At 40.0% G+C, this 12,804-nt stretch overlaps 1 protein-coding gene across 1 annotated transcript; it reads left to right on the top strand.

The window, feature by feature from the left end:
• The first annotated feature begins 37 nt into the window (after nucleotides 1–37).
• LOC139665369 (AN1-type zinc finger protein 5) lies at nucleotides 38–12,450 on the top strand. Its single transcript, XM_071544366.1, has 6 exons — nucleotides 38–146; nucleotides 1,345–1,547; nucleotides 1,931–2,042; nucleotides 6,085–6,212; nucleotides 6,373–6,480; nucleotides 8,509–12,450. The coding sequence occupies exons 2-6, from the start codon at nucleotides 1,388–1,390 to the stop codon at nucleotides 8,655–8,657; spliced, it is 657 nt and encodes a 218-aa protein (XP_071400467.1). The 5' UTR covers nucleotides 38–146; nucleotides 1,345–1,387; the 3' UTR covers nucleotides 8,658–12,450.
• Nucleotides 12,451–12,804: the final 354 nt, after the last annotated feature.

Genomic DNA, 12,804 nt, shown 5'->3' on the forward strand with positions numbered 1-12,804 from the left:
TGTTGCTGAGGATGACGTCATGGTCGTTGTTCCGAATGTCGGGAGCTAGCGCTGGTTAGGAGGCCGCGCGCACTGTCGGGGGACACATAACTTATAGAAATCTGAAGACCAAGGTCGACGACAGCCCTCGGTACTTTGAATTCCAGGTACTTCCTTTATCCTAGATAGCTATAAAAGAAGTCCAGCTTATATAATCCATTTTAAACCAGCCAGGACACTGTCGGGATGCGCACTGTTTTTTGGCTAGCTGATTATGTTAGCTGTCCAGCTAACGTTAGCCAGCTAATACTAGCGCTTATTCGGTCTTAAAAGACAAAAGTATGTTTACGATTTGTCGCTATGGACAGTTTCCTGTTTATTTTGTTGTTTTCAGCTGTGATGGAATGCTACCTAGCTAGTCTTGTCCATATTTTCGCGTCGGTTTTTAGTGTCAGTCACAACAAAATGTTCAGCTAGCCTATTTGCTAACGTCGTTACAGTGTTTGCTTTGAGCCAAGCAAGCATAGGACGGCAATTGTTTTCTGCTGCGGACAAACTAAAACTGGCTGACAGTCAGCTGTAACTTGTTTAGCCAGCCTGTCGGCTAGCTAACGTTAGCCAGTTTATCGGTTGTTATGAGGCTTTGTTTGATTTATCGTGTTCATACTTGTGCAGACATTTGTTAGCTTTTGTTCTTTGTTGTGAACTTTGCTGGTCCCGATCAAAACATCTTGCTCCGCGGCGCAGGAAAGCACCACACAACTCGCTAACGTTTTCGCAAAATGTAACTTGGCTTACTGTTGATTGGTAAATCGCAGTGAATGTTTCTTTGTCTCGGGTAGTAGAAACTCTTTTGTTTCCATTGCCATACACTGCTTTCTACGTAGTTTTTGTCAGTTCCATGTCTACCTGCCCAACGGTCCTGATGCAAACCCTCATTGTTGCACTCAAAGGGGAAATCACATTTTTAAGTGATCATCTCTCTTTGTTTTTAACTGTCATCTTTGATCATTCACCTATTTTTGTCTTTTACATTGCGTTGGGGACAGCATTTGGATTTGGACTGTATTCTATTCTCAGTAGAGAGTGGCATAGTCCAATACTGCTTCTATAGCAGGGTGGTGGTGGGGTGAACCGATATTTGATCTTCATTACATCAAAAATGAGAATGAAGTTTGGCCATAACCCATAACACTACATATTCACAGCACTTAGAGGAATCTTACTTTTTGCTCCAACCCAACTCTCATGCTCCAATGCCAGTCTCCAAGCTCTTTTAGCTAGTTAAAAAAAAGAAAATGATAACCATGTAATCAAATAGGCACTACTAATAATTTTGACTAACTTTTCCAACCCCATTTTCAGGAATATCCTCTCCCATTCCCCTTACCCCCCTTTGTCAGAGAGCATGGCTCAGGAGACCAATCAGACGCAGGTGCCAATGCTTTGCACTATGGGATGCGGTTTCTATGGTAACCCCCGCACCAACGGCATGTGCTCGGTCTGCTACAAGGAACACCTGCAGAGACAACAGGGAGGGGGGCGATCCAGCCCCCCGGGAGAGAAAGGTAGGAAGATGGGAGAGGGGTGACCTATGAAAAAGGGGGGAGGGATATTGGGTATGGGTCTGTTAGGAGGAAAGAAAGGCAGGAACTTGGAAGAGGGGACACCCAAAAATTGAATAGGCATGGTGGGTACTTGAATCTGCTAAAAGGGGTTGGAGAAAAGAGGTAGCAGCAGCTGCCTGTACTATGGCATTAGAAAGCAAGAGAGTGACATCTCCATCGGTTAGTTCACAATGACTCAAAACACATCTAATCATGGCAGACAACCACAGACAATGAATGGCATCTGATAAGATACTTAAATACAGATCCATGTTGAAGACCAAAAGCTCAGCCTCTGTGTTGTCCAGGCTGTCAAACTGTGTGTTGTGTCCCATTCCACGCAGCTGCTACATCGCCGGCAGGGTCTCCAGGAGCAGCTGGTGTGTCTGTGGAGAGCACGTCCTCGGAACCCAGTACAGAGGGGGTGGGAACCCCACCTGAGGAAAGGACGCCCAGGTATGTTGACTGACAGATGGAGAATTGGCTCAGCCCATTGGCTCAGTATTGTTCCAAACACATGCTGGAAACTGTCCATCTAAATATTCCACTAGTGTTCCACAGGGTGTTGCACTTCAGTGTGGTTTGAATTTAGTACTTTGAATTCATCTTGTTGCATGATTTTTGTCACATAATGCATGTGCTTACTAGGCTATAGATATTAACAACATCTTTTAGAGTCATTATGAATTATACTCGCTTTTTAGGATTGTGTATGACATCACTCCTTGTCTACACCCGTAGCGTGAACATCACGTCTGCAACTCGTGCGAGAGCTCCATTTGTGTCCACACTGATTCTGTTTTAGTTACATTTTAGCTTACATTCTGTTTTTAAAAGTATAAAATCAAGCACAAATACAAAATACGCAAGCAGAAAGTGAAATGCATAACTGATATGGGTTAATATGCCTATCACATAAGTTGCATAGCCTCCCATTCATAAAAGTTGTCTTACTTAGGGAATTGATATTTCTGTGAATTTCTTTTCTTTATTTCTTTTTTTTTAAATAGTTAGCTCTGTGTATGAAAAAATTGATTGCAAAAGCTACCTCAGGAATGTAATTAGAAGCTAAAATAGATCTAAAAATATAAACAGGAATGTTTTTTCGGCGGTCCATGATGAATATATATAATTGAAACCAAATGGAAAAGAAACCATTTTTCAGAAAGTGGCCATGGCAATATGGGATCATTCTCAGCAGCTGTCCTCATGTAGAATACATCAGCAGTATGCTTAAAATGCTAGATTAGAGTAAAGCAGGAAAGTACTGTTCTAGAGAGAACAACAAGGATGCTCATAGGGAACATGTATGCAGTTGTGTATTCTCTTGCTGAAGATGCCACATCTTGTGGTGTGCCTGTGTTTCACCTTAAATTCCACCTGGTCTGACAATACTGTCTCATTGTTTCTACTCCCAGGACTATTCAGAAAGTTATATAACAAAATGTTGCAGCAACAGAAAGTGCTGTGCAACAGTGACTAAAACAACGAGTGGTAAGGGAAAACTGCATCAATTTGACACATATCTACATTTGGCCTTCAGAACAAATTTTGTTATGTTGTACTGCATACATGAGTATTATACTGAACGTATATGTTTGCATGCATTAGATACTTTTGAATTTGGAAAATTTGTTAAGGGTTTGAGTGTGTTTTTTGGATACAGCCACGAGACCAGTTGCCTTGTGGACACCAAACCTTGTATTTTCTTAACCTTGTTGTAAAAGAAGACCCAAGAGTGTCCGTTTTATATTTTACCATAACACCCGAGATCGACCGTCATTTTCTAATAGTTTTAAAAGTATAAAAAACCGAAAAGTTATAAGCTGTATTTTATGGTTTATCTTGTCACCAATGAACATTTTGTTGTTAATTTGCGTTCAGTTTGTCCACATTTCTAGCCTTAAGAAAGTTGGCCTAAGCATCTCTACAGTTTCATGTAGCTGTACATATGTACTCTGAACCCGATGGAGACATTGTGAGTGAAAGGTTTCAGGTCAAAATTGCTTGTTTTTGTTTGGTAAACAACACACCATCAACCTTGTTCCATAGCAGGCTCTGCCTCACCTTCACTGCCCGAAAGCAACCCTCTGTTTTTTGGGCCAGAGCACACAGAGCCCTTAGGGAGTACTGTGATCAGTGACCAGTGATTTCTCTCCATAATTTTAACGACCGTTTTCACTTCAGCTTCTCATATTTCTGTGGGGTTGAAGTACAGGCCGTTTTCTCTTTTTACAAACGTAGCATTAACTAGATCAAAGGGATCTGTTTTGAAAGTTGACACTGAAGGAGGGAGCCAGAGAGAAATTTAGTGGATCATCTACTTGCGGTAATCTTTATCTTTATCTGGAGGTGATCTTCTCTTCTTTGAGTTGGAGAATATAATGCATCTCTCACTGAACAGTGTGCATGCTGTGCATTATTACATATATTCATTGCATGGGATTTATACCAACGTCAAAGTCACTTAGATATATGAATTGTTGATTGTAGAGCTGCATTAAGTGACTATTTTGGGAATTATTCTATTGATTAATCGATTCGTTAGCTCAAGAGGGGACACGTAAACAGTGCCATCATGTAGACATCATCATACTAGGTTATAGAAATGGAAACATGTTATCGTTAGTACTTCTGCATTTTAGCCAGCATCAGCTTAAGATGGCACTGTGCTAGTACTTGTTTAGCTTAACAGTAGTCGTTTGCTTAAACATTAAGGACATTTTTTAAGAGGTCATAAAAATATTGCCTCTTTAAGTTATCTTGTGATATGAGCACCACCTCTAATACTGTGGTAGTGTAACAGATTTACACTTACTCAGCGTCAAGCGAGCCAGAGTTGGCCAGAATGAGACCGATAGTAAGGTTTGCCTTCATTTGCCTTCAAAATATGATTAAAATTTGTCACTTATGGTACCAGAGCTATGATACTGATTCTGTAGCCCTTAGGAACATTGTGCAATAGTTATGGATTGAAATGTATTTGTCAAGATACATTCTAAGAGATCCTTCTAAGTTACCTGGTATATGTTTTGTGATTGAGTAATTTAATTTTCTTTGAGTACAGATTCTTCCTTTCATATGTTGTTTCGTTTCATTTTTAACATATTACTCAAAAACCATTGTAACGTATGTTTGTCAATATTAGTTTTATTTTAAAAAACCAGAAGTCCCTTTTTCAATCTGGCTGGCTTGACACAGGACCAGTAAGGTTGCTATACTGCTGTAGTAAGCCAAGTTGATCCTTCACAGTATGCATGTTATTACATTACCACTACTTTTCTAGAAGTGTTCCCACTTTTTGCTGCACTTCACACTTTGTTTTGAAGGCTCGCTTGAGGGCATGTTGTCCTCAAAACTGCTGCGTGCATCAGCCATTTTCAAAATGCAAATGAAAAGTGAGAGAGGAACTAGGCTTTAGTGTCTAACGATGAATCAACAATGGGAAATGCTAATTGTTTTTTGTTTGTTTTGTTTGTTTGTTTTTATAAAGCACAATAATCACTCTAGCCCTAGTTCATTGTTTTTAGTTGAATTGTTTTGTTTCTGATTTTTGTAAACTACTTTTATATGGTTTATATTTTTTCTTATGCCAATAAAATCATTCAATTTGAAGTTAAATGTATTTTCTTCATTCATTTGAAGAAAGAGTGTAATGAGTGAGAATAGAAGATGAGGATATTTTGAGGAGTTCTGTTTATTGTGGGGTTTTTTTGTTTTTGTTTAAATCATTCTACAATTTTTTTTTATAATCATGTTCCTGCTAGTATTGTAGTTGTGCCCTCATTTGCTGGAAAGGAAACCAATCAAAATAGATAACAGACTGGAAAAAATATAAATAAAGCCTGCTCAGCTATTGGATTTAATCTTGAAAAACTAAATGTACAATAGGAGACCCATGTCTACATTTCAGTGTTTCCTGGACAACACAGATCACCCCCTCACAATTTCTGTTGTTTCAGTAATAGATTTATTCTTACCAAAATGTCTACAGAGAGATTCAAATGGTCAATTTGTTCCCATTGTGGAATGATCAGATTGGATTTGTGCTTCACCTGCCTATTCAGTATAGTCATGAATGGTTGTGCATATGTATGTGCTGTCTGGTTTCTGTATGCCCTGTTTGTGTTTGCTACTGTGTCTTGCATTGCTTGTGATGTTCAGTGATAAAGAAAATTACCAGAGTGGGATTTATACAGTAGGCCTACTGCTGCTGCTACTACTTATTTTTGAGTCGTATGAATTGTGATCAGTGCATTTTCACATAGATAACTGTCATCGTGGATGGCTACAAGAGCATCCAGGTTGTCAGTGAAGTTACAAAGGGCACACTCCATTAGTTACACTAACATTAAAACAGTCTGAACCTGTCACATAAAGAGGGAGTTGTGCTCTTTTAATGAAAACAATGTGTAATTCTTAAATTCTTTTTTGTTCTTGAGATGGAATGGAATTCATTTATGGTCTAAAGTTTTACTTGATGTCTTTGTGATGTCAGTCCCAGTTCTCCCAGCCCAGTAACTCAGCAGATGACAGCTATGAGCATCTCCCAGGATTCAGCAGCTGTAGACTCTGATCGAGCTGAGGCTGAGGAGGAAGAGGAAGAGGGCACTTCCAAAAACACAGGTAAGTGCCACAGAAGACAGTCTATCCTGTTTGCTCCGAGAGAGAGAGAGAGAGAGAGAGAGAGAGAGAGAGAGAGAATGAGAAACTACAGAATGAGAAAACACATCAACTGATAACGTATTCTGAGCTGATCCTGCCTGTTTGTGTTTTGTTGCACCAGGGCCTGTAGGGGAAGCAGCACAGGCTTCTTCTGATGGTGACCAAACCCCTGATAAAAACAAGAAAAAGAACCGCTGCTTTTCATGCCGAAAGAAAGTGGGCCTCACTGGTAAGGAAGAGAATAATTTCAGGACACACACACACACACACACACACACACACATACACACATACACACTGAGCAGTGAGCTCTTGTTAGCTACTGGCATGGTTCAACCTGCTTTGCTGGGACCAATTTTTTCCCCCTTACAATTTTAGCCTTAAGCGTTTTGAAAGAGTGTTTTGTTTACACTTGATCTTACTATTTTGGCATCATTACTGTTTTGATCGTTTGGTGCAAAGCATTCAAATGTTGGGTGAGTGTCTAAATTGGCCCAAAAAAAAGACAGGTTGCATTGGTTTTATCATGCATCTAGAAAGGGATGATATTCTGAAGAAAGTCAAAAAGGAGAGATGTCTCAGTGCTGCTTTTGACACTTTCCAAGCATTCTGCTCAGTTGCTTAGAAAATTATGTCTGGCTCACTGATACTACTCTCAATTTCTTTAAATCATATCTTTCTGCTAGAAAATGTTCTGTGGTGATTGACATTGCCTCCTCCCGTGGTGCATCTCAACTGTGGCGTTCCCCAAGGATCGATTCTAGGCCCCTTGTTTTCTATTTACATGCTTCCTTTGGGTGATGTCATTTAAACATAATATAAATTTTCATTGTTATGCAGGTGACACACAACTTTATGTACCCATAAACCCAAGTAACTCGTTCAGCCTAAATGGCTTTATGGATTGCTGGTCAGATATTATGAGCTTGATGTCCTAAAACTTCCTTCAACTTAATGACAGTTAAAGGAAGGACATCAACTCTATCAATCCCACCAGAGATGTGACTCAGATCTGACCTTTGACTCTGAGGTGAAGAGGGTTGTTCAGTCAGGTTTCCTCCAGTTAAAAAACATCTCTAAAATCAGATCTTGACTCTACTCTGCTGATCTGGAAAAGGTAATCCATGCCTGAATTTCATTACGCCTGGATTACTGGAACTCCCTCTACTTCTGTCTAAGCAACAGTTCCCTCAACCGTCTGTAACTAGTGCAAAACGCTACAGCCAGAGTTTTAACCGAGACTAGGAGACAGGACCATGTTACTCCCATACTAGCTTCCCTGTACAGGCTTTGTGTTCATTTTAGAATTGATTTTAAGTTCTCCAGCTAATTTTTAAGGCTCAGCAAGGTCTAGCCCCAAGTTCCATCTCACCCGGTTTCACCCCTTATGAGCCTGAACTTGCTTGGGATTTTCTTCTAGCTGTCCATAGCTTCAGGCTTAAAACTAAAGATGACCAGGGTTTCGCAGTCAGAACCCTTATGCTTTTGAACAGCCTGTCTCAGGCTAGTGGAATCTGTATCATCTATTATCAAATCCCTACTAAAAACCTTCTTTTATAGAAAAGCCATTTGATTTCTTGTGGTTTTATTGCTCTCTCATTTTTGGCTCTGCTTTTATTTTATTTTGTTCTAACTTTTCTTCCTTGTCTTTGTGAAGCACTTTGTAATTTTGTTTTGAAAAGTGCTATATAAAATGAAGTTATTATTATTAAGACATTTAATATGAATAGGTTAGATATAGGCCTTGTACCCATTTGACCTTACATCAACAGTGGTCTGGAACAAAACGCAGTGTGTTGTCAATGAAAAAGACAACTGTGCATTAGTTGTTCATGCTTCAGTATGCAGGCTATTATTACCACACCTATCACTATTGTCTATCTCCATTCTCACCTGTAACCTAGATATCCCCACTCCCAATGCTTGTGTAATGGTGGTCCTCCACCACCTATCACTTTGGTGTAGAAAGCAACATACTGCAGGCTAGTGGTGCATTTCACGGTCCAAGGCATTTCACAGTGTACTGCTGGCTTGCACTCCTGTGCCGAACCGGCCTGCCTCAAAACAGGCTCTCCCACAGCTTTCTTCCCCTTCTTCTTCTTCAGTACTCACACATTCTCAGTTCTAGTTTTCCTGTGCTTTTTTCACTCTGTTTGAGAAACGGTTTGTTGTACACTGTTTGACTAATATTAAATATGTAATGATGTTTGCAATAAAGCTGTGTTTGACTGACCAAGTTTACTTCTCTTTCCCGAAGGTTTTGACTGTCGCTGTGGTAACCTGTTCTGCGCCATTCACCGCTACTCTGACAAACACGACTGTCCCTACGACTACCGGGGTGCAGCTGCTGCCCGCATACGCAAGGAGAACCCCATCGTGGTGGCCGAGAAAATTCAGAAGTTATGAGGACTGAGTGCTTAAAAAGTCGCTCTGACGCGGTGTGAATTTGGAACAATGGCGACTTGGATGAAAACACCTGATATAATGGCTTCATTTGTTCATGGTAGTCTAAGATGGGTGGGGTGGGGTGGTGTGGTCGCAGCCCCTGTCCAGACGCTCCCTTCACTAGCATCTCCCTCTCTCTCCACCAGGGACTGTTTGAGACTGAATGTATGTGTGCGTGTATGAAAGTGTGTGTGCACGTTTGCTTGAGAGTCAGGGAGAGAGCAGTAGGGGCATGTTGGGCATTAGTGTTGCTGTGGGGAGGGAAGACATTTGATTTTACCCCTTTTTGTTGTTTCTCAACTTGGGGGATCGTGTGGGTTTATTTTTATACAATCCCTGTAAGGTAGTTGAAGTGAGACAGGGGTAAGCTGTTCAGGAGCGTGTCACGGCTCGGATAGGGACAGAGAGAGGTCAATTTAGAAGTCTAGTAAGCTACAGACCCTGACTGAGAGTTTTCATCTATCAACAAGACCTTTTTAGGTCTTGAGAATATAAATTATTCTCCCAGACTAAAAATGATGTCAACTTCTTGTCAAATTGGCCTATTTTTTTTTTTTTCTCCTCGCTTCCTCTTACCCTTACTCTATGGTTCACCACACGTTGAACTCCCAAGTCTCTGCATTTTCCAGAAATGTTTCTCTTTGATATATTGACTTATCATACTGATGTTGGGTGCATGAACAGTTATTGGAGGGGCAGGTGGGGGAGGGAAGGGGTAGGGGAAATTGAGAGCCTTGACTTAACTGAGTGATTGAATTCTGTATTTTTTTTTTTCCTTTCTGTTTTAATGAGCGTATGACATCAGAAGATCTATATTAATATATTGTAGTTAGCTTGAATTGTGTGATTGCATTCTATTTATTTTTTTATCGTTTGGTTGGTCTGTGCTGGAGGATTGGCAGCATGTGTCAGCAAATCATTACGATTTGCATTTAACCTTTTCAATTATATTTAAGTAATTCCATCTTGATTATATAACCATTTGAAGAAAAAATACACAAGCTCTGACATATGATGGCATAGAGTCCAGTTAAGCCGTTATGATAAAGATTGTGCAGTAAAATGTCCGTTATTTTGGATTTGGAAACGAAGCACAACTAAATAAAGTGTGTCAACTGCAGAGCACAAAATAACGTGCCACACCTACTCAGTTTTGTTCAGCATCTGGGTCATTTTGTAGTTTATAGTTGATCTGTGTATAGCAGGCTTGCTGAAGATATTGCCTGCTTGCTTGATTGATGGGACATTCTGTTTTAGAAGGACACAATGTTGTGTTTTCTCCTTGAATGCCCTTTTCTGTTCTGTGGAGTCACGCAGAGTGAAGCTCCATGTTTCTCTAACCACCAGCAGACCACTGACACATGCTGAATGAAAACTGAACTGGGTCGCAGTTACTCTCCACAGTGACACACCTTTCGCTCCCGGCCGAAGTGAATATTGTCGCAATACTACAGAGTTGCGTGCTGTGCTTTTACAATGTGCTCCGATTCAGAAGAGTCCCTGCTATGAAGGTCGCTTCTAGCTAGCTACTTCTAGGAAGATCAAATTTACATGCATGTGTGTTCAGTCAGACATAATGAGTTATTCTTTTGTAACTGACTGCACAGTTCGAAATGAAGCAAGAATGTTAAAAAGACACACTGCAGTAGCACAATGCATGCATGGCTGGAACCTCGACTGAGGTTCAAGTTAACAGGACTCTACTGTTTTTTTCAAATGTAAATACCATATGGCTCCTATTCATATAGTATAATCTTAATGTAGGTTTTTGCCAGGTTATAAAAGGTGGGGGGATTAAGGTGAAGAATAGTACTATGTGTATAAAAGTGCTTTTCGTAATTGCCCAAAAAAAAAAAAGAACGTGCCACAAACAGCACTGAATTGTTTTCCATCTTTTTTCCCCCCGTCATTCACAGGTTATTCATGATTCATACAATATAGGGCGAATTATTGTCAGAGCATAAAAGTTGTACTGACTTGCCTAACCGCCACCAATGTCATGCAGGATTGCTATAAGCTCTTCTTGAGTGACCATTCATTCAGCATCTCTATATTCCTATTGATGGTAAACTGGCCCAACCTTGAATATCTCCTGGTCGGATTTTCAACAAGCCCTTACTATTAAGCTTTATTGGCCTTGCTGACTTAAACAGGATTCCAGTCCATGCATTTATCCTCTTATTGAAGACTGTTCAGTCAAAGCATAGTGATGTTAGTGAAAGTTGTAAGGCCTATATGAGATGTGCATGGAGGTGAGAGGCTTCATTTGGGTTATCAGAAGCTCTCCTTGTAACTTTACCTTGATCTTTATTATGAAATATTTGTGAAAAAGGCTGCAAGGAATGGACAGAGTATGCAGATATCACATTTGCCCGGCTTGAAATTCGTTCTGGCCTCTGCGATCGGAGAATTAGCCTTTATCACAATCCCCGTTAGAGAAAGTGTCGGTGATGGGCAGCTCTAAGTGGCTTAGTGTCTTTGCATGCAAACACAAAGACTGTCATTACCTGGGATAAGTCAGTCATCTAAAGCTCCTGAAGCTTCAAAGCGCTAGAAACACCTTGAGCCTTGTTGATTGTCATTTGATTGCTCGCTCTCACTCAGCTCTAGTGGATAATTGAAATTGAAAAGGAGTTGATGGGGGTTGTTGTGTGACGATAATGTACAAGGAGAATAATTGTATTTAGGGGTATTTGTAATTAGACAAGCTTTCCACTTTGTTATTCCCTAAGGTGTGTCTTATGCTTTTAGGATGGCTAGTATAGCACGTATAAAAAGTTCAGCCTTGCCTGCTGGTTTGATTGTTATTCCAAAAAGTTGTCCCCTACAAAATCCTGATCACTTTACTTAACAGATCTAAAGCAAAATAACTAAACTCTTCCCAGCTTCCTACATGATGTACATGCCAGGGCAGCATTTTGAGATTGATGGGAGTGAGTGAATTTTTGGACACAGTCCTAATGGGTCAGTCTTGTCCTTTTTAGAGTAAAAAAAAAAAGCCTGTCTTTTACTTGGGATGATTGTTCAGATGTGTGAACCTTGCGGTTATCATGGTTTACACTTGCCGTTTTCTATTGACTGCTCATATCACCCCATTTTTTGAAAATGTGAGCGGTTTGAATGTAAACCACCACAGTTCATACAGTATAGTGTAATGTCATTTATCAGGCTATACCTAGCTCTGATATTGACCTTGTGTTGTTTGGGCAGAGGATGGAAGCCCGATCTGCTCATATGTGATCTGAGACTGCTGGATCACTGCAGTTGTTTTGAGTGTTTGTGGTGAAAGACTTGGCACCAGCAATCCAGGCAACCGTACCTAGATATTCTAGTTATAACGATTACTTATTTCTTCCTTTAATTCAGTTTGATGGAGTTTTGATGTCTTCAATCCTGTCTTTAGCACAACTTTACATAATCATTGTCTTCATCAAGCAAGGCTTTTGGTTGATAGTAATAATGATCATAAACCAGCCAATGATAATGAATCTGGTTAAAATTCTGTGTGTCGCAGCAGAACTGAGTATCCATGAAAGACAATGAAGATGACTTGATTCATTCTTTTGGGACACCGAATGAATTCTACAATATTCACAAAGCTGTAGTTCGGTCCTGCAGAAAGTCCTTTGGCACTCCAGTCCCCCAGAAACACCACCAGATATCTTTTTATTTTGTTTTTCTTTAAAAATTTAGGATTGTATGATGTGTAAGAGTAAGTATAAAACAATAAAATCACAAAGTTTATTTTAAATTACTATTGTCTTTTGTATTTTGTTCTGCCAATATTTTTGATTATGCAGGGTAAAAATTGCAAGGTTGAAGGTCAATCAGAAATAGTCTTCTGGTAGTTAAATGTCGATGAGAAGTCGATATCCAAGTCCTATATTTAGTAGTTGTGAACACACACCATTTCTTTGCTGCTGCAGTACATACACACTGTAGGCCCTACTGCTTTGTACTTATGTATTTTTCTCAGACTCAGCAAAACACTGTAGGACAAATGACACTATACACAATGTCACCAAATGTCCAGCTGGAATGTATGCTGGCTGTCACGGGAATTTACCATGAGGGCCACTGAGCTAAACACACCTATCCTGATTCCTGT

Source organism: Centroberyx affinis, unplaced genomic scaffold, assembly GCF_046629955.1.
Source record: "Centroberyx affinis isolate AG114_WGS23_722 - 3 ecotype Tasmania unplaced genomic scaffold, CSIRO-AGI_Caff_v1 ptg004545l_1, whole genome shotgun sequence".
Taxonomy (NCBI): domain Eukaryota; kingdom Metazoa; phylum Chordata; class Actinopteri; order Beryciformes; family Berycidae; genus Centroberyx; species Centroberyx affinis.